The following is a 26,443-nucleotide window of genomic DNA, read 5'->3' as shown; positions in this document are numbered from 1 at the left end:
AAGACAAAGTACAATAATCTAAACACTATATAAATAGAAGGAAGATGTAAATGACGTGAATAAGTATTCAATGAATTATACATGTTGTCAGCAGAAGCCTATATGGTCAACACCCATGTCTGTGGAGAAATTTTCTAGTGTGCTGCTATCTCCTCTCTAGCTTCTGATTGCATCAGTTACCAGTGCTGCTCACATTCCAGGTTGGTGTTAAAGCAGAGGGCATGACGCACTGAACTGTCTAGCAAGGGGCTCTCTAGTCTGGCTTTCTGTGAACATGGGACCAAATTTACCTTTCAACACTCCTCTCTTCTCCTCCATCAACTGTCAACAGCAGGCTCTGCTACTCTGACCAGTTGTTTTCTCAGTCTTTTTTCCTCCATTTTCTTTTGGTCGTTTTGCCAAATCAAACCTCTTTATAAAAGGTGGTGCTCACAGTAAAATGCTGAGAGGCGAGTGTCCACATTAACATCAAATAGGTGTTAGGAAAATGGCCAGTGGTCAAAATAATTCGCATGTAAATAAGGTTGAAAACATTTTAATGCTATGTTACATTTAAGTTTGCCAGTTTTTATCACCATGATTTACACATTTCTGAATCCAGTCTGAAATCCTATGATAAGTTAATTTCTCCACTGATTACTAGAAGCGCGTTTATTTTTTTGTTGTCTTTTGCAACACCCAATCACAGCTCTTAGAAGACGGCATCACACCTAGAAATGAGGTCAACTACACTTTACTAAGACAGGAATTTCTGTTTTCTCCTCGCTCACAGCAGCGAAATGAATACCTGAAGCAGACTCCTTGGCAGGAATTTTTAGACTATGACTGGAGCTCTCTGAGAGGACTCTGAGAATCCTTGACAATACGGACCCCGGTCATCACCAAACCATGCCTCAGACTAGTTCATAAGCTAAATTGGACACTGATGGAAAAGAATGCAAGGATTGGTCGAGGAGTTGACGCTGCAAGCCTTCAGCTCTGAAACAAAACGAAAAAATACCCACACACCCTGCTCCGATCAGCTGTTCTATTGTGTAGGATATCAAGGAGAAATAAATGATACAAAGCACCCTTTTTTATATCCCAAACTTTACTCAAATAGTTTATGGTTACAAAGTCTTAAAGCAGCCTTATGGAAAGACTCAAGGAGATCTAAAGACAACAGCAGAAGAAAGCTAAAACAAGCATCTGGCCAGATTATCCTACTGAAGGGCCAGCTACTTTTCATTTTCCTTTTCACAAGTCTCGGTTAAACCAGGAATAAGGGACTGAAAACGAGAGAAAAACTTCAAAAAAATGGATCTCGTCACTGAGCACATTACTATAGGGGTTCAAAGTGTAACCTGAAAATTAAATCTACTACAGCTAGTTGAAATCAAAACACAAACACAAAAAAGAAAAGAAAATCTTTTTTGGAGAGGGGACATAAATGTATCAAAGGCTAAATTTCCTGAAAGAAACAATAAGTGCTTTTGTTTTAAGAGAAACTCGAGTCAGGTCATTGTCACCTTCCGATTACTGCGCAGAAACAGAAAATCGCTCTAAAAATTCAAAATAGCATAATAAATATAAACACACCTGACGTTTTCTTTAGATTGTGAAAAGGATGTGACAAAAATAGCTTTCTTCTTAATCTTGATACCTTTGAATAAATAAAGTAACCCTATTATTTACAATATTTATAATAATCCACGAGACAAAAACAAAGTCAGCTTGGCCCTTTGAAATGTAAGGCTTAAAAGACACGCCTAAACTTCTTTCTATCTTCATGGTAGATACACCGTAACACCATCAAGGTCATCTACATACTTAACCATATCCTATTCACTTCCTTTAATAATTCAATGCATGAAGGAAAATTACAGTCTGGAACTTGAGCTTAAAAAAATCCATATGATCTCCAAACATAAACATCTCCATAAACAGAACAAAGGATAATTTAAATTGTATGAGTAGAAAAGAAATCCTTCCTTAAAAGCAAATAATGTTAATAACAGACTGAGTCCGATATAAATAGCTGCAACTTGATCAGAAAAGCTGCATGAAGCCGTGATAGTAGAGAAAAACAAAACTTTCTCTCCTACTTAATAATAACGGTTACATTGAATGATTAATGGCTTCTTCCTGAGAAACCAAAAAATACAAGCAGACAACAGCAGGTTGATGATCTACAGACTAAAATCTAACAGGATGTTTTAAAGCACGAGTCACTTTAAGTCCCAGCCGTAGTTTAGAAATATGAAGCCTGAGAGGCTTTGGAAGAACAGAACAGGAGGGGCTGGCAGGCCATTAGCTACTGTCAGAAAAAGAAAAACAAGAAAGATGTTTCCATGGTGATTTATTATGGTGGAAAAGATGGTAGCAGTCACTCCATGATGGCTCGGTAGATGACAGGCTCTATGTAGTCCTCTCGGTATCGCGAGTTAATGACTCGCTGCCGTTTGGAGTTCTGTTTGATGTTGTTCTGCGTGAACAGCTCGAATCGCATGTCCGACGCCACAGACTGGAGACAGAACACAGAGGGACTGAGTGCAGGAAGAACCGATCTGACAAACAACAGGCAGCGTGGCGCTGCTCATGTCATGGTTGGATCACACTTCAGAGCTCAAAGAAGACCTCCAGCTTACCATGCGTGATTTGACTCGTTTTGGCAAATCCTCGTCTAGGGTGTAAATGTCTTCTCGCTTTACAGAGATTTGTGATCCATCCTCAAACTCCACCTAATGTTGGAGACAGACACGCAGACACAGACACACACACACACACACATAAACAACTACTAAACTTGATACTGATAGGATCTAAAGGGAAATTCTAATAACCAGAGGCAGGTTTACCGTGTACATGGGGACAGAGTGGGATGCTACAAACTTCGCTCCGTATAAAAGACCATCTGTCCATCGCACCTGAACAGATTGACCCTCAGAGGGTGGGCCAAGTCGGGCACAGTCCCGGCTCTGCAAAGACCCCGAGCAAAATGTGAACCTTCTCTTTATCTGTGAACTTTTGAAGCCGCAGAAACTGTGCAGAAGCAATATACAGATGGTTCCTAACACTTCACTCAGAGAAATATTTCAAACATTTAGCTCTGCTTATTTTTCCGATTAGAACTGACAGCTAATAAAAATCCAAAATTCAGTCTCTCAGAAACTTTAAATGTTACAATAGGACCAACAAAAATATTTTTCATACAGATATGCTACGTTCATGTTACGTCCTACAGAATCACGGTGGAGACTGCTGACTGGACCCAGAAACTACAAAAGGTCATTGCTAAGGAAGCAGGCTGTAGACAGAGTACCGTATCCAAGCATATTAATGGAAGGTCTGGAGTAGATAGTAAAGCAAAAATCATTTGTGAAACTCAAAAAAGAGATTCACTCTTGGATTGTGGATTGCGTTTGGAGTCAGAGCTTCAAGAAGCACCACACCTTTTAGAGCTATCAGGGACATGGACTATAATGGTCCCATTCCTTGTATTCAAGCCCAACCGGAACCAGAGACAATGTGACAAAAAGTGTTTACCTGGCCTAGGGAGAAAAATGACATGACTATTGTTCAGTGCTCTGAAGTCCTCGTTTCACATAAGTAGTTAGAAGATTTTCATTTCATTTGGAAATCGAGGTCCTAGAGTCTGGAGGAAGAGTGGAGAGGCACAGAGGTCAAGCTGCTTAAGGTCCAGTCTGCAGTTTCCAGTCAGTGATGATTTGTGGAGCCAGGTCATCTGCTGGTGTTGGTCCACTGGGTTTCATCAAGTCTAAAATCAGAGCGGCCATCTTTGTGCTGCCTTCTGCTGACAAGCTTTATGGAGATGCAGGTTTAATTTTCCAGCAGGACTTGGCAACTGCTCACACTGTCAAAGGTACCAAAACCTGCCTTAAGAACCATGGTGTCAAAACCCAACAGAGAAATCTCTTTGGAGTCTTGTCAAGAGGAAGCCTAGAGACACCAGACCCACACCTCAGCAGAACCACAGGCTGATCTCCTCCATGCCATGCTGCATTGATGCAGTAATTCATGCAAAATGAGCCCAAACCAGTATAGAGGGCATGTCCTTATAGTGTACAGTATAGGCTATCATATTACTGTATATTTAACACATTTCTTTACTGAAGATGTATTGGTCCTATGCAATATTGTAATTTTCTGAGAATTTGGGGCTTTCATCAGCTGTAAGCCATAATCATTAAAACTAACAGAAATAAATGTTTTACATGTATCACCCTATAAGGAATGAATCAGCACAATGTATGAGTTTCACCTTTTGAACAAAATACCGACATGAATTAACTTTCATGACATTCTCATTTATTAAGAAGCTCCAGTACTAACCTCAATGTCTTCTGGAAAGAGGTTGTCGCTGTACGAGCCGTCATCAAACACCACTTCATAGAACGTGGCCGTGGTCAGCTCCACCACTTCACTGTGGTAGTAACGGCCATTTTTATGTTTACAGATCACCTTCTGGCTTCTTGCAAGGTCTCTCAGAGATTCCTTGTTCCGCTATGGAAGAGAAGCTGAGTGTTACTCCCATCAATTCACTGCATTAACAGCCAAATGAAAGAATGAGAGTGGCATTAAAGCAAACAACAACCCAGATCTAGAAGAGGTAACTTTTCTAAGGCATAGAATGTGACACAGTGATACATTGTCGGGCCTTAAGGAGAAATGCTCTGCTTCCTCTGATCCTCAAACGATACAACTCAGGTAACTAACACATCCTCCAACATGCCCAGACTTGCATTCACTGTGAAGCATGGTGGTGGCAGCATCATGCTATGGGAAAGCTCTTCTTTGATAAGGAAGCTGGTAACAGTTTATCACATCAAATCCTATTAAAATCAATTGAAGTCATTGTAATGTGACAAAATAATGGTAGGTTCAATGGATGTGGACACTTGACTGATTAGAATAAGCTTCTCCTGGTCAAGAGGTGCTTCTGATGACCTCATGACCACATCAGACATTCTTTTAATAAATAAATAAATATCAGATCAGATTTATCAGTGGCACGAACACAGATTGTAACAACTATTTTTAAGAGTCTCATCCTGCTTCTATTTACACAGTAAACCTTTCTGACCAGTGGAACACTAACCGGTGGAAGATGGCCCAGCAGACGGAGGAGCCTGATGTGTTAACACTCAGCATGGTTTCAGCTGAATGGACTGCAGCTATAAAGCTTCTACCAGTACTTCAAATACTGGCTTCCCTTCTGACCCACACACAGCGAGAGGCAGAACGGCCATGGAAGAAGCTTTTCCTGTCAGAGGATACTTTGTGTAGGTGTCTTCCTCAACAGTACAATCACTACAGATCTAACCTTCTCAGATTTCTAACTGATAAATCAGATGCAAGAGAAACAACTGGCACAACAGTAGACTACATTTTTAATTGTCTTTTAATATTTTGTATATTAGCATTTAGAGGTTGTCTAAGTAACCCAACTCTGGCGCTTCAAAAACACAAATGTAACAGGTTTAGAGCTCAGTTATCTGACCTTCTGAAGGTTTGCTGATGGATCGTTACAAATAGTTTAGTTTGTGAACAAGATGAGAACCAAGGATTCAGATGCCAGCCCTGCATTCATTTGCAAATAAACACTGTGAGCCTGACCTGAGCTGCACATGCTCACAATAGTAAAACTTCAACCCTGAGCAGAACGTAAAGGTTCTCACATAATGGTGCCATCTACCGTGGGACATTTCATAGAGATGTTGTATTAATTTATACCCACACTAGGAGGATGTTTAGTGCCTACACTCACTGGCCACTTTATTAGGTACACCTGTCCAACTGCTTGTTGATGCAATTTTCTAATCAGCCAATCACATGGCAGCAACTCAATGCATTTAGGCATGTAGACATGGTCAAGATGACCTGCTGCAGTTCAAACTGAGCATCAGAATGGGGAAGAAAGGGGATTTAAGTGACTTTGAACGTGGCATGGTTGTTGGTGCCAGACGAGCTGGTCTGAGTATTTCAGAAACTGCTGATCTACTGATCACGCACTACCATCTCTAGGATTTACAGTTCTGTGGGCGCAAATGTCTTGTTGATGTCAGAGGTCAGAGGAGAATGGCCAGACTGGTTTGAGATGATAGAAAGGCAACAGTAACTCAAATAACCACTCGTTACAACCAAGTCATGCAGAAGAACATCTCTGAACGCACAACACGTCGAACCTTGAGGCAGACGGGCTACAGCAGCAGAAAACCACACTGGGTGCCACTCCTGTCAGCTAAAAACAGGAAACTGCTACAATTCACACAGGCTCACCGATATTGGACAATAGAAGATTGGAAAAACGTTGCCTGGTCTGATGAGTCTCAATTTCTGCTGTGACATTCGGATGGTACGGTCAGAATTTGGCGTCAACAACATAAAAGCATGGATCCATCCTGTCTTGTATCAACGGTTCAGGGTGGTGGTGGTGGTGGTGTAATGGTGTGGGGGATATTTTCGTGGCACACTTTAGACCCCTTAGTACCAATTGAGCATCGTGTCAACGCCACAACCTACCTGAGTATTGTTGCTGACCATGTCCATCCCTTTATGACCACAGTGTACCCATCTTCTGATGGTTACTTCCAGCAGGATAACGAGTCATGTCATAAAACACGAATCACCTCAGACTGGTTTCTTGAATATGACAATGAGTTCACTGGACTCAGATGGCCTCCACAGTCACCAGATCTCAATCCTTTGGGATGTTGTGGAACGGGAGATTTGCATCATGGATGTGCAGCCGACAAATCTGCAGCATCTGTGTGATGCTATCATGTCAATATGGACCAAACTCTCTGAGGAATGTTTCCAGTACCTTGTTGAATCTATGCCACGAAGGATTAAGGCAGTTCTGAAGGCAAAAGGGGGTCCAACCTGGTACTATCAAAGAATACCTAATAAAGTGGCTCGTGAGTGTACATTGGCAACTGACAAAAGGATTTTGTCAGGCTGCTAGATTTGAACTTCAGCCTGCATTTCTCTGTACAAGTGGGATTTTTACTTCAGTCTAGGTGAATAAGCTCAGTGTAGTGCACTCTACATACCTTCCTGCTATTGAAAAATGCTGGTGTAAAGCTTTGGTCCAATCCACCTTTGTCTATCCTCACTGTGGCTGAATGAGAAACCTTAGGGTGTATTCACACCAGGCAAGTCCTTTGGTCCGATTGTTTGATCCGGACCAGGGTTCGCTTGAGTGTATTCACACCTGCGCAAAAGGTCCGGACCACGGGGGGAAACGAACTGTGGTCCATTTAAAGCGGACCAAAAGTGGCAAGTGTGAATACACCCTTAATGTTCTAAACAGCAGACTTCTGTGATATCTTGGAGTTCTGTTGTGCTTTGATTCTGGGTTTATTTTAAGTGGCATACTAGAATTCAACCATTTGCATGTCTTCATGTTTTGAAAATAATGCTGCATCTGTTCAGTACACGTGGGTGCCAAACCGAAAGAACTGTACAGGAAGTTGTTGGCACTAACACACGTACCATAACAGCCCTAAAATCCATGTTAGTAGTCCTGCTAACACTGGGGAATGTTTGGGTGGAAAACACTGAGTGGGGATCAATCTGGAAGGATGTCAGATGTATTTCATTAATACAGGGATTGTGCATATTAGTGAACTATTAGTGCATATTTGTAAATATGCGAGATTGTTGCCCAGAGACATAATCATCACTTAATGTTGATTTCTAACCATTAACCAAACCACGATCCTGCTAGGTTACCTCAGGTATGACTGGTGCTCTGTGTCTGTGGCAGGTGATGAAGACAACGAACGGCCAGTCGTCTGGGTGCATGAGGATACCAGCTGCCTGAGCACAGGAAGGATGAAATGCTGTGGAGCAACGTCCGTGAGAGCACTGGACACAGCAGCCCACCACCTCCCTCTTCATCCGTTTCCTGCAGCATGCACACTTCTACCAGCGGGACACAGGAGGAATAAAAAGAGTCGTGAGTAAAAGGAAAAACACAGTGACTGTGCGCAGGAAAAGGACTAGGGGAGGATGCCCACTACCAAAGGCATTATACAACAGACACATACTGCAGCCTGGAAATGTAAAAGGGAAATTACACCAACTTCCCTGTAATATTTCAGTGACATCATGACATTTTTTGCAGTACATATATGTGACCTGTAATAGTGAACACAAGGCCAGCTATTGTGTTTAAACACTTGTGTTATAATCAACACTCTCACCACATGAGATAACATCAGCAGACCTTAACCTAGCTTAGAAGGGTTTCCCCTTCCAAGCTAGGTCACCATCTTAATATAAGTAAATGTAAAAGTCTTTAATTTTTCTCCATTAGGTAATAGAAAAAGAAATGATATCTGGAAAATTATTTTTTTCATAAACAATTTCTGTTTCATTCGAATCAATGTCCAGATTTTCCCTGAGTAGGAACCCTGAAAGCAGTGACGGAGGGCTGTGTGAGGGAATAGGATGTAACCTCTGATTAACAGGAATTTCCTTTTGAAAGAACAGCAAACACAGTGAAAGAAAGAGGCACTAGGGTCCTACCAGTTTGAAACGTGGCAGCGGGATGGCAGACAGATCAACGGGGCTGCGCTTGGTGATGTTGACAAAACGGGCTTCCAGTACAGTGATTGCACACAGCACATGGACCCATCTGTGTGAAGAGCAAACAGAAATCTGATTCTGGATTAACTCAACAAATAACCTAAAGGTAAAACCGTTGAACATGATGTTGGCATTAAAAGTATATCCCTATATTCCTCTCAAGCTCGCCTCGAGAAAACTATGAAAACCATTATTATTACTGGTTTTAGTATTAAGCTGCGGGTTAATCTGCCTTTAACCAATTCGGAGCCACATTTCCTACCCTTGTTTTTTTTTATCCATCGTAGTTAGACCAGAGATGCACCAATCAGGAGCAGATCCTCGTCCATACTGATTTTCTTTGAGGTCTGACCTGTTAATGTTTTTTAGGGCTATAACTAACGATTATTTTTCTCATTGATTAATCTGTTGACTATTTTTTTGATTAATAATTGGATAGCAAAAGTTGCTTAATTGAAGATTCTTTGCAGAATTTGAATCATGTCAAGATAAAACTATGCCACTTGAAGAGTTCGGGAGCATATTTACAAAGAAGGTTTTTCATTTTAAATATTATTAGTATTGGCCTAATTACTGCTTTGAGTTGGATGTTCTTTCAGCAAATGGTATGTTTTAGAGTCTGTATGCTCCAGCTAATGATTATTCGATTACTAAATTAGCTGATGATTATTTAAAAAATTGATTATTTGTTTAATTGTTTCAGCCCTAGCGACAGGTGATGTTGCCTCAACACACTATATTTTAATTGTTCAAGTTTTTATTTCCACTGTGTGGTTTCAACCAGCATCAGGTGGAAGAAACAACCACTAATGTGATCTGGTGTTGCATTTTGGAACAACTGGCTTTGCATCAGACACCAAACCACCTGAGTTCATTTCAGATCTCAATAAGCAAACCTCCAGAAAAACAGAATCATCTTTGATGTTTTTATTTAGTAACTAAAAGTAAGATTTCGCCATGCCTCTTCTACTTACTTGTCATTGTTGGCTCTCTGAAGGGCCCCCCCCCTCAGCGAACACAGACAGCAGTCCTGAAGCAAGAAACGAGACATCATTACTCTGCAATATGAGCCCTGTACCTCTCGGCATGCCTGACTGCTTTATATGATCGATCGGACGTTGTGTCTCTTTAATTACCACCGATGCAACTAAATGAGCCTCACAGTGACAGGAACACCGAGAAGTATCAGTGACATTTTCAAAGGGGCAGATAGCAGCTGTGAGCTGAAGATGGAGACTATATTCCTCAGCCTAATAAAAACAATCAAACACACACTCACTGAAGAAAACAAACACCTAGAAGAATGACACATTGGGATTGTCAAACCACAATTTAAACATTTAGTGTTTGTTTGTTAAATCTTAAAACTACATTTTAGCTTCCTGAAAGAAAAAAATATTTAAGATAATCAAATACATAACAGTCAAAGAAAATTTAGATAAATATGTCTTTTATAACCAAGGGCTGCTCCGGCATCACGGTAAATCCGAGTTTTAAAAAGAGTTTCGGGATGGTGCTGGAGTTTCTCCAGCACTTCCCCCATCCCCCACCCGTTGCTGCTCCCCCTACACTACAGGAGGGGTCCTACACTTAACCCTCTTCAACTTGAAAAACTAATTAGGATTTTTGAAAATATTTGCAGTTAGAGGCAGACATGGTTTTAAACCTAAGAGTTGCATGTCTGGTAAGCAGCCGACGGGTGATCATAATATTAACCCGTTATACTAATATTTAGGTGTTTATACCAGATATTTGGTCAAGTCTAAGCATCAAAATGAGGATAACAATAAAAGGGTTAGAATAATAAAATAATATTAGAGATAGCATTATTAGAACTTTAATAAAGGATATGTTGTATTAATTAGCTCCAGTAGGAATAATTGATCATTTTCTGTTCTAATTTGAAACCACTAGATCATATACTTTTTAGGTTTAACTGTTTGTGTGAATACCACAACACTAGGAAGTCTCCAATGTGAAAATCTGGGCTGATGTCGATTTTAATATTGTTGTTATGGCCCATAAGTGAAATTTACCATTATTATCTATATTTCCCAACCCATTTGACACAATGAAAAAACAAACATAGCGCAGACACTGCTTCTCTGCTTCAGTCAAACACCCCCCCAATCCTGCACTGCATCACTATCACTGTCCTCCAGAAACACTACACAAAAGGCAACAAGATGGAAACAAAATTTGGTTACTAATATCGGCCCAGTTTTACTTATGGACCGATACCAATTTGTTAAAAATATGTCTAACATAGGCAGATACCGATGTTAAGGCTCATATATTGAGCATCCCTACATAATACTTTCACTTAGTGTTATCATATTGTGTGTTATTAAACAGGACCATACTACATTCTTAATCACTGCTATGTCTAAAGGTCCAGAAATATGCTTCAGCAATACAGTATCACTGAGGCCTGGGATTGGCTACAGATTCTGGGTAGAGCCAACTAACCTCAGTGATGGCACTGGCCTCGCAGCGAGCACACAGCCAGTCGTCTAACTCCGCTTCTTCTCCAGAAATGCCGTAGCAACCTAGCATGAGCAGAAAAAACAAGTCACACATTCAAATAGACCTGTGGTGTACTAAAACAAAACCGTCAAGAAAGTAATCACCATATTTTATTAAAAATCTTCAGAAACTATTAGCAGATTAGACATACATGTAAAAAAGCAACACTTCACTCAATGATAAAACTTCATCCTAAAAATGTGTTTAATAAGGTATTCCTACACACTCTGTTCAAACTATCTATAAAGAGAGATGGGCTTACTTGTATGTACTCGAACGCAGCACTGAGCACAGGTGATGAGGCGGCTCATCCCATCCTCTGCTACATGAGGATTGGACAGCTGGCCCTCTCCGCCATCATTCGTTCTGCCGGAGTGAGTGTTGAAACACATTTCAGGAATGAGCGGCCGGGACCACTGACGGCCTCCTGGGCGGTTCACCAACATCAAGCTGGAGCTCTCATCACTGGACTCAGACTTTAAAAGGGGCGGGGCATAAGAAGAACACAATTAAGATTTGAGGCATGAATTTATAAACCCTAATCACCACAGCCTACCTGGCTGCCCTTGGATACTTTAAACCCAATGAATTAATGTGCAGCCAAGAAAACCAGTGAAACCTTCCTGGTCAGCCTTCATCTGTTTCCAACACATGAATATCAGACACCTAACCTGTTGCTTATTTCTAAAAACGCAAGGTCACTTTAATATATTTAAAACATTTCCCTTTCTACAACAGATAAAAGCCATAACTAATAAATAATAATACATTGTTTAACTTTTCTCTTGTAGCAATGTGCAAAAAAACATCAATTCATATTTACTGCAGCAGCTTAATCTCACTGAAAATAAAAAAATACAACCTTGAATTTAGGATTATTTTGCAGTGGAGAAAAAATTCCCTGTTAAGAAATAATAGTTTATATGCCAAGATGCTGGTGTCCCTAACAACCACTTCAGATTCAATGTAATGCAACTTGTTTTTTTTAATTTATACTTGTTTTGGTCTAAATTTCTAACTTCTGATAATAAATCCATGATTTTCTGTTTCTCTGAAAATGGGTCATCACATGATGTTTTTGTATGACAATGTGCCAAAACATGATCAAATCAACACTGATCCCCTAGCAAAAGGCCAGGCAGTTTTACTGTCTCCATCAGTCTCAGCCCTCAGACCTGAATCCTGTAGGAAACTTGTGGGGTGAGCTCGAGATCAGTGAGCATGTGACTGGACCCAGGATTTTAGGCAATCTAGAAAGATTGGGCAAAAAGGAAGGGTCAAAAATATATGCACCAACCATAGGAAATGCTCTACGGGAAGACATAGTGCTGTCCTGTTGGAAGAAGGAGCGGTATGCAGTACTGACAGCAAGGTACAAAAAATTGTCCCAGTGATTTGTTCAAAATTACTTCTTAACATAGAATTTATTCTTAAAAGTTAGGATTCTTCCATATTTTTCAGCATGGGATTTGCTACAGCAATAAAAAATGAGTTTCTATTAGAGTTTTACACATCATTACCAGGGCTGCCTATAAATGTGGATGCACTGTAGATGTTTGGCTTTTTTTTTTTTTTTTTTAGATAATCTAATCTGCAAAAGTAATGAAAATAACAATGGGAACATGCCTGAATAAAGCACATACAATAAACTCCTGGAAGTCCAGAACTGATTTAGCTCTTACCTGGTGGTAAGTGTAGAAGAGCAGACAAATGGAGCAGTAAGGAGGCTGCTGGCCCATGATTTTGTTGTAGTCCCACTCTGCCTGGGGGTTGTATGGCTGACTCTGCCACAATTGGGTGAGAGGCTTAGCCCACTCCTCCTTTTCATCTTGTTCAACCTCTACACTGACATCCTGATCTGTAGACAACAAGATAGACATACATGGGTGTGTGCTAAAAAGAAGATTTGAGTGTGAAAAATGTTAATTAATGTTATTAATTAAAAGGCAACAAATACTATGGAGTGAATAAAACCGTGCCTGTTAAACTGCACCTTCCAGTGATAATTAAGCAGCTGAACTAAACAAACATACCATCATCACTGCATGCCTCTCTGATCAGAGGGTGATGGCGAGGCAGTCTACAAAGCTGAGCTTCCTGCTCCTGTTTTTTTGACACTGACTTGCAGTAGGACTGCTCCTCTGCCACCTGCTGGAGAAATAGGTGAAAAGCAGGGCACAACTTTAAAATATTTATCAGTGTTGCTGTGGACACACAGAAATCGGGAGCTTTTAATCATCTTGAAACACTGGGCCAATTGGGGCCTCTGTACTGGTGTGCATCAATGTCCAGATAAATTGAAGTCTAACCATGTCATAAAAATTTGGTCACATTAACTACTTACATGATAACTGTGAGGAATCAACTTGACCTTATCCTGCTCTCCTTGCTTTGCAGGAATGGTGTCTGTCAGGATGATAATGCCACTATCCCCTAGTGGACACTCGTAACTCTGTAGTTTAAACAGTAAGATTCAGTAGATTCAGAAGATCAAGAAAGGCAGGGAGGAGATTTTGCTAGAACGATTGCTAAATGTGGTTCCTGCCACTGGAAAAAGGTCTCTGAGACTATTTTATTAGTACAATTAGTATCGAAGGAAGAGTGTTATATCAATGAAAACGCACCAGTACAGAGACACCAAAGGACGTTTCAGCTCAACAAACAGATTTAAATCACGGTTTGATACCCAATGATTACATTACATTGGTTCCCAGTGCATAACAGACTTTAATCTGGACTTGGATGTATTTTTCTATGGTTGATTCATCCTGCACTTTCCCTCAAAACTAAAATCAATGTACAGTACTGGTAAGTAATCTACATGCCCTCATCAGCATAAATGTCATTCGTTTAGGTTTCAAATGATGCTTCTTGTTGTGGAATGATGACACAACAATCTCAGTGAATATTAAACACAAGAACTACAGGGGCTGGACAATGAAACTAAAACACCTGGTTTTAGACCACAATAATTTATTAGTATGGTGTAGGGCCTCCTTTTTCAGCCAATACAGCTTCAATTCGTCTTGGGAATGACATATACAAGTCCTACACAGTGGTCAGAGGGACTTTAAGCCATTCTTCTTGCAGGATAGTGGCCAGGTCACTACGTGATACTGGTGGAGGAAAACGTTTCCTGACTCGCTCCTCCAAAACACCCCAAAGTGGCTCAATAATATTTAGATCTGGTGACTGTGCAGGCCATGGGAGATGTTCAACTTCACTTTCATGTTCATCAAACCAATCTTTCACCAGTCTTGTTGTGTGTATTGGTGCATTGTCATCCTGATACACGGCACCGCCTTCATGAAACAATGTTTGAACCATTGGATGCACATGGTCCTCAAGAATGGTTCGGTAGTCCTTGGCAGTGACACGCCCATCTACCACAAGTATTGGGCCAAGGTAATGCCATGATATGGCAGCCCAAACCATCACTGATCCACCCCCATGCTTCACTCTGGGCATGCAACAGTCTGGGTGGTACGCTTCTTTGGGGCTTCTCCACACTGTAACTCTCCTGGATGAGGGGAAAACAGTAAAGGTGGACTCATCAGAGAACAATACATGTTTCACATTGTCCACAGCCCAATATTTGCGCTCCTTGCACCACTGAAACCGATGTTTGGCATTGGCATGAGTGACCAAAGGTTTAGCTATAGCAGCCCGGCCGTGTATATTGACCATGTGGAGCTCCTGACAGACAGTTCTGGTGGAAACAGGAGAGTTGAGGTGCACATTTAATTCTGCTGTGATTTGGGCAGCTGTGGTTTTATGTTTTTTGGATACAATCTGGGTTAGCACCCGAACATCCCTTTCAGACAGCTTCCTCTTGCGTCCACAGTTAATTCTGTTGGATGTGGTTCATCCTTCTTGGTGGTATGCTGACATTACCCTGGATACCGTGGCTCTTGATACATCACAAAGACTTGCTGTCTTGGTCACACTTGTGCCAGCAAGACGTGCACCAACAATTTGTCCTCTTTTGAACTCTGGTATGTCACCCATATTGTTGTGTGCATTTCAATATTTTGAGCAAAACTGTGCTCTTACCCTGTTAATTGAACCTTCACACTCTGCTCTTACTGGTGCAATGTGCAATCAATGAAGACTGGCTACCAGGCTGGTCCAATTTAGCCATGAAACCTCCCACACTAAAATGACAGGTGTTTCAGTTTCATTGTCCAACCCCTGTAGGTGAACAGGTCCGAATTTAACGCAATTTTCTAATCTAAATCACACATCCAAGCTCAAGTGAATACATACAGCCCCATCAATATGTGGATAATTGTCCCCCAGCAAGTTCCTGAGAAACTAAGCTCTTTTGTAGCCATCAACAACATTCTGGGACAGTTCTGTTAGCAGTCTAAATCCCAAATAGTTGGTTTCCTGGCATGGACCCAGCTTTTAAATATGGTCCATTAATTTCTAACAAAGTTGAAGTTGGACCCATTGTTCAACCCAAAGGTTAACCTGCTTTATTGTTTGTAAAAGCAGTTTTGAGGTCATTGTCCTGTGTTTCACACATCAGACTCTAACTGTCATGCTCAGATGAAATAAAATTTGTCAGGACATTTCTTCAACTGTTCTGGATACAGTTGGGTATTCCACCAGAACGATTAACCCAAACTATGGACTACACTTAAAGCGGGGTCTATACAAAGAAACCACCCAAACCAACCAATGAGCTCTGCCATTTCTGATAAGAACAATGGTCAAATATCCAACAAGACCTTGTTGGCTTGGCAACAAGACCTTGTTGGCTTGGCAACAAGACCTTGTTGGCTTGGCAACAAGACCTTGTTGGCTTGGCAACAAGACCTAGTTGGCTTGGCAACAAGACCTTGTTGGCTTGGCAACAAGACCTTGTTGGCTTGGCAACAAGACCTTGTTGGCTTGGCAACAAGACCTTGTTGGCTTGGCAACAAGACCTTGTTGGCTTGGCAACAAGCATGTGACTTTGCTACAGCACATGTAAGCAAATGTGTGCAGAGATGTTTGCATATAATATTGGTCGTGTAAATATTTTTGAACCTGTGTGGACAAGAGAAAATCTTGTCGCATCCAGAGAAACTTTTTCAAACTTGTGGACCAGATTTCTGTCTTTAAAATAAAAATGAAGTTGCTTGTTGTGACATCACCCCACCATCCAAAATAACCTAATTTATCATCAAAGGCCAAAAATTTATATGATATACTTGTGTGTATGTAAACCTTTGAAGACGACTTGAGGTATTGCTGAGTGACTGTCAGTTCTAAAGTTTAAAATGAAAAGAACTAAATGATATGTTTAAATATGCTGTGTTTAAAAGGTTAGTACTTGTTACTGCAATACATAAAGCTTGCGGACTGTAAGTGTTGCAGAGAGCTACAGCACAAAAGGTTAGCAAGAGCAGACATAGAGCTAGCTGAGATTAGTTTACAAGACAACAGACAGGCATGAAACAAAGGAGACAGATGGGGCTACAAAGCATCTGGAGAGCTTGACCACCACCCATGTAGTCTCAACTTAACAATCCTATAACCATTTCTCGAGGATGTAGCTCTTAATTCAGGGAACACAGACCTTTCGCTTGTTGACTTTGGAAGCCTCCATCTTGACTTTGCAGAGCTCATGGAGCTGTGTTTGGGTCTGTGGGAGAGTAGACTTGCTCATGACTTGAACTTCAGGTGCCTTCATTTTAATTGGGTCTTGAACTAGCTCAGATTTTTCAGGTTTGTTGTCGTTTTGTTCCTCCACCACAGGACTGTGTGCTTCTGACTCATTAAGTTCCTCTTCTATTTGAAGAACTGGAGCTTCAGGCTCAGGTTCTGTTTTGTCACAGATGGGTGTCGGGGATAAAGCCTGAACCTGTGGGACTGTGCCAGTTTTGTTCTGAAGATGACGAGGCTGGTGCTCCCTAGCATAGCTGTGGACTTGGAGCTGTGTGTGACGGTCCTGCTGCTTTTCTAGAGTGTAGCTTTGCACCTGAAGAGTGTCTTTTGGACTCAAAGTTCTGTGGAAGAGCAGGCTGGCCACGCCCATTTTACGCACAGGTAGCGCAGAAGCTTCAGTCCATGTCGGTGCTGCTGAAACTGATAGATGTCCGTTTCTGGGCCTTGACTGAGAAGAGATTGCTGGTGCACGGGTCTTGGTATAATGAGGAGGACGGCCTCCGTCACTGTTGTTCTGGGTCATACTCCTGTGAAATGGATCCATTAGCGTAAGCTTTGTTGGCGTGACGATCAACTTTGGCGGCCCTGCAAATAAAATGAGAGAGGAACTAATTCTGTCCCAGATTACCAAAAAGGAAACGTTTAGGGTGAATATATTACCTTTATTTCTTTTGCTCTCGTTCACAGCAGATCGGTGAGGGATGAGGCTTAGTCTGGGCCTCTTTCCGTACTGCTCTGTACCATCTTCATCTTTCGGGACGACCTCATCAGGTAACTCCAAACACACACGGTGTCTTTTGGTCTCTATTCGTTGTGTGCTGAAAAAATACCAGAAGAAGAGATTAGAAAGGTTACCAACATCTAATGACATTGCTGTTATTTGAAAAACAATTTCCAGACAATTTTAGCTTTCTTGTAAAGTTCTGCATGGCTAAATTAAACAATTTAAACAATTCTTTCTTAAAATTACACAGAAATAAAATGTAAAAGTGCCTCCTCGTAAATAAGCTCACTAACAACAATTGCTGACACCAGTTTCTAAACTAAAGCTGATGCTGGTACCTAAATCGAATCAGGAAAATCCAAACCATGGCACCATGGTACCCAGCATGGCAAATACACTCTATATTCAGACGTATTCATTAACTCCTCCAAGTCATAGAGTTCAGGTGTTCCAATCACTTCCATGGCCACAGGTGGATTTTATACACCTAGGCATGCAGACTGGGTCGCTCTCAGGAGCTCAGTGAATGCTGTAAGGTACTATCATAGGATGCCACCTGGTCACCAAAGTGTTAGATTTCCTTGTCACTAAATATTCCACAGTCAGCAGTTCGTTAGAAAACACTTTGGACAATTTCATGTTCCCAGTGTTGTGAAAATAGTTTTGGGATGGTCACTTCTTATTCCCAGTGCCCAAAGCAAGGTCCATTAAGACATGGATGACCCAGTTTAGTGTGGAAAAACTTGAGGGACCTGCAGAACTGAAGAGGTTATTGCTGCAAAGGCTGGGCTGACATCACATTCAACCCTACAGATTAACAATGGCACCTCACTCAGGTTCATATGTATGTGAAGGCAGACAAGCATAATGGTGCATTTAAATGGGTTTTTTTCTAATCACATCCGATTAATATCCGATTAATTTTGTCAATGTGTTACTCCAAAGGACCTTTGGAAGTACTCTGTTAAGTGTGAATAATTTTAAACAATGTAGCATTATCAAAGAATTTATGAATTTAAGAAATTGGCTTAGTGTAGGATGTTTTCAGTTGGGTTTAGGTCAATCATTATGAAATGCCACTTTTAGAAAGTTTAAGGTTTTTTGGGGGTGGTTATTAAAATTCCTCTGAGTTCTGTCTATGAACCTATTAGAGGTAGAAAGCTTCAGAGTATTGCCACTACATTTCACATTACACCTTTTGATTCAAACTGGACTTAAAATGCTTTAAAGTTAAAAACTCTTTGTATGATTATTGTTGTGACATGTACCAAATTACCTCTACCTGAAATTATTTATTCAGTTTCTATTAGGTGTAAACTTGTAAAGGAAACTGACTCTTTGGGACTTATATTTAAAATGTAGTCCCTGCTGATGAACTTGTCTAAAAGCTTTTACTGGAATATAGAGTAATTAAAAACAAACCTAACCTTTACCCTTTGGCACAGTTAAGAGCTGTTGAGTGATTCAGTAGTGAACAGCTGTGGTGTGAAATGGATATTGGGGGTTTACTGGTGATTCTCAGCTGATCTACCTGTTGCTATGAGCCCAAAAGAGATCGGAAGTAAGGCAAAAAAAACTTGCAGACCCACATGGAGCTATATTCTAAGGATTTCTGTGCAAAATCCCCGGGTGGACTAAGCAATTATAAGAAGGATTTGACTGCTGCCAGACCAATAAACAGCTTTCTATTGATTATTGAGAATGATATAAATAATTAGACATGGCATACATCCTTTTTTTTTTATTGCTAGTTCTTTTACATAGTTGTATTATCTTTTGAGATATAAATGTCTAATTTGTTTCAGAAACAAACTTCTTAGATTAATAAAAGAATAATTTTGAATGTAAATCTGCCACGGGTATGAAAGATTGTGCAGATCATAACTCATAGAGCTAATCCAGCTGTTGTGGTGCATAACAAGAAGTTTGTAGCTACATAAAATGCATGTATATCCATTGCACATACATCTTTGTTGTGACAGACCAACACTAAATGGTGCATAAGTGTAAAGTCGAACGACAAGGTTACATGGTTTAAAATTTGGCTTGGTAGAACCACATTTCACAGCAGTTAGACCTACATGCGTTTTATGTTTTTATCAACCAATTTTGCATATTTTCTTCTTCCATGCAAAAATGACAATAATCACACGTTTCTGCCCCAGTCTTTACTAGCTTCTAACAGGTCTTCTTCCAGGATTTCCCTGCATTTTGCTCCATCAATTTTTCCATCTAATCTGACAAGCTTCCAGCCCTAGCTAAAGAAATGAATTCCCACAGTATGACACTGCCACTATTGTGCTTCACAGTGGGGATAGTGCTTTTATTGTTTTCTGCCACACACACACACACACACTCTTGTTTTGCTATATGTAGTGAGGACCATGTATTGACTTCCATTGATTTTCAGTCATTTTCAACCCTTTCTATGCCCTAACCCTGACAATAACCCTAAACCTAACCATTACCAGTGCTTACCTAACCCTAACCTTAACCTAAACTCAATTCACACCTTAGTCCTAAACCTAACTGTTAGCAAAATAGGTCGTGAGGACCAGCAAAATGTCCTAACTTTGGTACAAACGGTCCTCAATTTGATGGTGAAATTGAGAAAATGGTTCTCACTGTGATGCCAAAACAGCAACACACACACACATGCTTAGGTTTCATCTGATCAGAGCACCTTCCTGCTCTTGGTAGATGTTTCCCCTTACATGGGTTGTGGCAAACAGGACTTCTTATGGCTTTCTTTCAACAATTACTTTCTTCCTGCCACTCCTCAACAGAGAACAGATTCATTGAGTATATGATTAATATTTGTCATATCAACAGTTCTCCAACATGAGGTGTGGATCTCTGCAGCTCATTTGGAGTTAAATGGGTGTCTTAGGTGTTGTTTAATGAATGTGTTGGTCTATCACATAAAATCCCCTATAAAAAAAATAGTAAAGTTCAAGTTTGTAACATTACAAATGTAAAAACGTTCAAGGCATATAAAAAATACTTTTGCAAGGCTTTGTAAATAAGGGTCTATTGTAGAGAACATATTACTGAATGAACAAATGTCTTAAAACATATAAGCTGGCAATACATTTTATTGTATAGGCCATTCGAATAGACCCACATATATTTACATTCTTTCAGGAGTTACTGACATACCTTTTCCTCTCTCCATCCTCACAACCACTCTCGTTGAAGCTGTTAGTGTTGTTGCTAAAGGAGTCGCCCAGAAATTCGCTAGCCTCAGGGGTGGGCTGTGAGTGGTCAATGGGGACCGTATCTCGCCCCGCCAGCCACTGTTCATAGCGGTCTGGTTGGTATTTCCTGACAAAAACATCCATTGAAATCTTCACCATATCTTTACGACACAAGCACTGAGGGAAGGAAAAGGCAGGAACAGACAAGGGTTAAATTAACTACACGAAAGGAATCAATAAAAGTATGCATGCCTTTTTTGGCCCTCACCAAAACTGCTTGCTTGCCATACTCAATCCATCTCTCCGTGGCAAAGTTGGTGGACTCGGCACAGTTGAATCCATGGTTGAATCCAGCGTGATAGGCATAGGGGAAAGTGATCATGAACTCACCAGCTTCCTGAGTAATCTACAGAAGCAGTGATGAACTAATTAGCAACTACACATTGACCCTTTAGCTTGGTCTACAGATACAAATTGCTATTTAAAAATAGAAATAAACAGTTACCTTTTCAAATGGAATCCCATATTTCTTCAGTATTGAAGGAGAGATTAGAGTCATTTTATGCCTTAAAAAGGCTTCGCAATTTTGAGAACTACCAGGAAAGAAACCTAAGAGAAGAAAGAACAAATTAAAGAACCACTTTGGAAAGTAGCCTGACTAATAAGATAATGGTCTCTTCAATCGCCTCTTTAATACAAGGTTGGACTATGATCTAGCTCAGGATAAGCTGACATTTTAAAGCCAGTTTTTAATTGGTTCAGGCAAAGAACCTGATTGCCATTTTCCCATACCTGACCATGTTTACATAAAAAATAGCAAACAGCAATCATAAATGCAGCATTCACTATAAAACCAGCAATATCTAACAGCTCCGAGATGAGATGCTCAGCATAATCTGACTCTGAACCAGCAATGTTACAGTTTGGTGAAAAAAATCCCTAAATCTGATTAACTTCAATAAGCCTTGTGGTCAACAGCAAACAGAACCTCATTGAAACAGTTTTCCAGAAAATGTATCTCTATAGAACACAGCGCCGTGCTGTCCTACCTTTAGCGAGACGTTCCAGTCTTTTCCCATGCTCTGGGGAAATACAATACCTACAAACGATCAAATGAGAAAAACGTTTAGGTTGTAAATCAATTTAATTTTTTCCACTTTTGTTACGCCTCTTTTAATAAACAATGCTCTGTAATTTAATGCACATCACATTAAGGGTCCTCCTCTTGTGTAAGAAGAAACTAAGTTCATAAACATTAGTGATTCTATAACATCACAAGAATGTCTATTCCAGCATTATTTTTGCTGCGATATGGGATGATCAATGATGATTAAGAGACCATTAAACGCTCAGTGAGAGAAAAGATTTTCTTCCGTCAGGCCTGTCATGAAATGACGCCGTTTAAACCCACCCTTCCAAGCTGACATGATTTTAGAAAGCTTTACCGTTAGCGGTCACATAGGGTGAAAGGAAGCGGGAACAGACTCAACACATGCGCTATAGCCGTCATAAAAACCCCACGCGAAGGGAGCCCAGAAGTCAGTCACGCTACGCTCCATACGCTCATAATAAATGAGCGCATCGGCCTAAATTTCAGCATAGCAGTGACAATTTTCACTGAAACGCTGAAAATTGCAAGTGAGAAGCCGGTTTTTGTATTTTTCTAACTCTTTTTCTCTATAATCCATGAACATGAGGGAAGAAGGTTAAAATGGAAGTTCGGAAGTAACAAAATTGCAAGGTGCAAGTCAACATGGGACTACATTGACTGGAGGCCTGTGTAACTCATGCCTCACTGTGTTGGCCCTGTGTTGCAATTCTACCAAATCGACACACAGAACCACCAGCTGAGTCCTATCTCTGGTCATAAAAATGTAAATATGTTTACATTAAAAGTCAACCTAGCATGCTTGTAACCGCAATCTGCAATGTATTCCACTAGATGTCAACAACCTTTACATTTACAGTTACTTTCGAAGGAAATTTGTGGAAGGCTTTACCATGATTTGGGCTCCCCAAAGTGCAGGTAGTTGATGCTATAAAGGTCCATGTCCTCAGTGTGCCATGCAAAGGTGGTCTTCCACATACCAAAATACAAGTAGGGTGTGTTAACACCCTCAATAGTTATACCACTGTCACGTTCCACAGTGTCCAAAATGGTTCCCAAGTGGCAAATATTCCATTCCTCTACATCCTGCCAGAACACGTTCCAAGATTAGGTTACAGCAGTCACACAAGCAAATATGAATAATAACATTTCAACATCAGCTTGGCCAATCACATTAACACTTATAAACATATCAACCAGAATTTTAGCAATCTGTACTTATGATGACCACAGCAGCAACATCTAATGAGTATCAACTCACAGGGTCATACAAGCTTCCATTAACATCTGCCCCATACAGAGGGGGGTTAAATGTTAAATTCTTCCAGTACTTCCTTTCCAGCTCCTCAAAATCATCATACTGTGGACTGCAGAACCTGAAAAAGACATTTGCAGCAGTTAAGACCAGCTTTAAACAAGCATTTATCAGCATTACAAGCATGTGAGTCGTACTTGTCACTGTTGGCAATCCTGCGAAACTCTTTGACAGTCATGGCTCTCTTCTGTATGTTGTACTGAGTGAAAAGGCCCGACTGGCCAGTCACCACCTGCTGAATGGGTGCAGGAATCACCAAATCATCTATGTCCTCATAAGAAGATCGAGGCCTCCACTCCTTTGGTGGAACAATCTGAAGGAAGGGCCAGCAGATGTCTTAGCTGGCAAAATATAGCTTATCTAAAGAAGCAGTGGCACTATTTGCATCTTATTGTTTTAAATCTTGAGATCAGACGTTACCTTAGCTAATCCTGCTTTATGCGCTCCTTTGGACTCTATATATGCAACATAGCGGCTGAAATTCTTGAATTCTTCAATGGTGGGATAAAACGTCATGATTCCTTTGGAACCATGACTTTGAGAGAGTGTATCTGACGCCATCATTTATCTCAGGAGGGGCTCCTACACAACAAAAAGAGAGACATTTTTTCTTTTAATCAGACGGTAATTCAGATTTCTGTTCTTTTATTGTACTGATCTAATTATATATTTTGTAATACAATAAATAATTTGATTATATTTTTGTAAAAGATACCCTAAAAATAAATAGTGTAATTTATAATTACACATAGAGTAGCATGTGAAAAAGAGAGCGTCACGTTGAAACAATAGCTCGATTTCTAAGACTGGCTCATTCTTCACACCATAAAGCCCAACATTCTGGTTGTTCCCACTCAGCCGGACCTAGAATTTATAACAAGTACAAGCAAATTGGGAACGTTAGAAAAGGGAATCAGATAGACAGACAAATGAAGGTATCAAACAGGGTTTCTCCACCAATGCTGTTCGATGCTTAACCAGGCCAACCAATTTCTGAGCTGGTTCTATAAAAGCACAATTAAAAACTGGTATGGATTTTCTCAGTGAAACATCACTAACAGATCTCTTTCAGTAAACGTTCAAAGATCACACTTCTGCTGTACTATAATGTTCAGTAGATTTAAAGACTGGGTGAGGTTTCTCTATACAAATCAATCATTTTAGGTCCATACTCCTGCAAGCAGATGTTTCAATATCACCTGTTTCATTTATAAAAAAATGGTTTAAAAAAATTAATAAAAAAATGTCCCAGACTATTAGCAGGTAAACAGAAAAAAGCAAGCTTTTAGCAGGATAAGGAGACACAGTTCTAGACTGTGGACGATTGTATAAAAATAATATTCAGTAATGCATGACTAAAGTGTTTTAGACAAGTCCAAAATGCTACGATTTTAGTCTGATGCAGGTCCAATGGAACCAAAAATAATTGTGGGGAGAAAATACAATTATTTCCACAGTCGCTGGTGATACTTGGGCTTTATACCCCCAAGAAATCTGCTGGTGACGGAAATCAGAAGATTTTCATCTTGACTGGCCGGTCAGACACTCAGAAATCTGATCTGTCTCTGATAATGGTTCCAGTAACAACATTACAGTACACTGTGCATGCTGTTACTGGCGGGAGGACTTAAAGATAGTTATTTTCAGTATTAATGAGGTGTTTAAAAGTGAAATCAGACAAAGCACAAAGATGTAAGAGTAAAAGAGAGCAAAACTTAAAGCGAATAACATGAACACCTAATGTACTACAGCAAAGTTGCTCTGTTCAATCATTTAATCTTTCAACCGCTCTCTGTTATAAAACATGATTGATTTGAACATGGAATCAGATTTACTGTAGCAGAAAATCACAATCGCTAGACCCATTTGTCCTTTGCCAACTATTCTCTGACAAAAACTATTTTTTTAGGAATCTAGTAAGTGGCACGAATAAAAGATAGTCTGAATATGCTAGTATTCCATGTTCCACGTTATTTTGATGCTACAGTAGTATAAGCTCAACCAGGATGTTGCCGCGTACAGCAATAATCGCTCCTGATTGGTTAAGAGCTGGTCTATTTAAATGTCCCTGAAATGTGGTTAGCTACCATGCTAAACAAACAAGCTAGATCAGTCAAATACTATGTGGCGACGCCTGACATAACGTTAGCAAGTTCCATTTAGCTAATACTGCAAATATAGCAATGCCAACGTAAGCGTCAACTTTGTAAACAGCGTTGAATTTAACTGAACAGGCTGTAAAAACGGCACTCTTATCCTATTCAGCCCGACATGGGATGGGACTATGTTCGGTATCAGATGTTACATCCCATAAGGGACGGTAATGTGCATGTTGGCTAAACCTAGCTTTAGCATTCTTGTGGCAGTTGAAAAAATACACTTAAATTATTCCTCCGTTTGAACGACTGTCTGAGCTGAAGTACTCGTTAGCAAATTCTGTATCTATATCAGAACATGGCCCGCACTCGACCCATAGCAACTCCATTAGCTTCACAGCCGGTCTTATGGCTAACAGGCTATAACCACCGGATTAGCATTTTGAGTACAGAAGTTCACATTCTGTGTCCAAGCAACGCCAACGTATAGATACATACCTCCTGCTGTAGGTATGACCGAATGCTGTCGCTTAAGTAGCAAATAAATTGTAGTTATTTAAAACGGCGGGTAGTAGCATACCATAGAGAAGATAGCTTGCTAACTAGCCCCCTAAGAGTACATTACAATCCTCCATTACCACCTCTACGCATATACACGCATCACGCAAGTTGTTTACCACAAGACGTACGGGACACGCTCAACCAATCAGACGGCGACTCTCATGGCTTACAACCTACGGTTTGAAAGCATCTTTAGACGTTTACTCATAAATCATTTTGTTGCACTTAAAACAAAGAGTAGCATAGTTTGCTGTAATAGTTAATACTAGCATAATTATAACTGAGGCCAAGTTGCATACATTTTTAAAGTGTATTCGTCATAATTGAGGCGAAGAACGTCCCATTAGCAGATGTTAGTTTAAGCTCTGTTAAAATAGAATTAAAATAAAAAGTCATTTAAATTTTATTCAATTGGTTTTGACAGCATAGATCCTTCTTTGGCTCATTAGGCTTTGCCCCATATGAGGTGGCAGACAATATTTAACTAAATAAATAACAGGGATGGCCGTACAGTAATATATAGTTATCTTGTTGGCACATAGAGTAAGGGCATACTGGTCACTCTTATTTATGCAGCCACGACTGTGTATGACCTGCAAAAATATGAAAATGTAGTATCATGATTATTTTGTGTAAATACATTATGGTTATGAATATTATAATTGTTTT

General features: G+C 40.2%; 1 protein-coding gene across 4 annotated transcripts; it reads right to left on the bottom strand.

The window, feature by feature from the left end:
* Nucleotides 1–1,070: 1,070 nt before the first annotated feature.
* Nucleotides 1,071–25,862, bottom strand: kdm4ab (lysine (K)-specific demethylase 4A, genome duplicate b). Of its 4 annotated transcripts, none has more exons than XM_047367949.1 (23): nucleotides 25,712–25,862; nucleotides 23,538–23,699; nucleotides 23,255–23,430; nucleotides 23,064–23,178; nucleotides 22,695–22,888; nucleotides 21,744–21,793; nucleotides 21,200–21,303; nucleotides 20,963–21,100; nucleotides 20,657–20,871; nucleotides 17,434–17,591; nucleotides 16,685–17,358; nucleotides 13,463–13,570; nucleotides 13,152–13,269; nucleotides 12,801–12,976; nucleotides 11,381–11,594; nucleotides 11,062–11,141; nucleotides 9,567–9,622; nucleotides 8,533–8,641; nucleotides 7,735–7,926; nucleotides 4,333–4,503; nucleotides 2,838–2,957; nucleotides 2,628–2,720; nucleotides 1,071–2,503 (listed from the first exon to the last, which is right to left on the bottom strand). In XM_047367949.1, exons 2-23 carry the CDS (start codon nucleotides 23,679–23,681, stop codon nucleotides 2,366–2,368), a joined length of 3,543 nt encoding a protein of 1,180 aa, XP_047223905.1. In that variant the 5' UTR covers nucleotides 23,682–23,699; nucleotides 25,712–25,862; the 3' UTR covers nucleotides 1,071–2,365. The 4 variants fall into 4 exon arrangements, with proteins under 4 accessions (XP_047223905.1, XP_047223907.1, XP_047223908.1 ...); XM_047367951.1 differs by lacking the exon at nucleotides 25,712–25,862 and adding an exon at nucleotides 23,864–23,976; XM_047367952.1 differs by lacking the exon at nucleotides 13,463–13,570.
* Nucleotides 25,863–26,443: the final 581 nt, after the last annotated feature.

This window comes from Girardinichthys multiradiatus, chromosome 6 (genome assembly GCF_021462225.1).
Source record: "Girardinichthys multiradiatus isolate DD_20200921_A chromosome 6, DD_fGirMul_XY1, whole genome shotgun sequence".
NCBI classification, from domain to species: domain Eukaryota; kingdom Metazoa; phylum Chordata; class Actinopteri; order Cyprinodontiformes; family Goodeidae; genus Girardinichthys; species Girardinichthys multiradiatus.
The sequence above is the reverse complement of the archived record's forward strand: the minus strand, read 5'-3'. Positions and strand labels throughout refer to the sequence as shown.

What these genes read in the sequence shown, in the direction of transcription:
- kdm4ab (XM_047367949.1), bottom strand. Translation starts at nt 23,681, where the DNA reads ATGATGGCGTCAGATACACTCTCTCAAAGTCATGGTTCCAAAGGAATC. An exon ending in TTTGGGGAGCCCAAATCATG is followed by an intron (nt 21,794 to 22,694) that starts GTAAAGCCTTCC and finishes GATCGTTTGTAG; the next exon opens with GTATTGTATTTCCCCAGAGC. An exon ending in AGAGGCATGCAGTGATGATG is followed by an intron (nt 12,977 to 13,151) that starts GTATGTTTGTTT and finishes TGTTGTCTACAG; the next exon opens with ATCAGGATGTCAGTGTAGAG.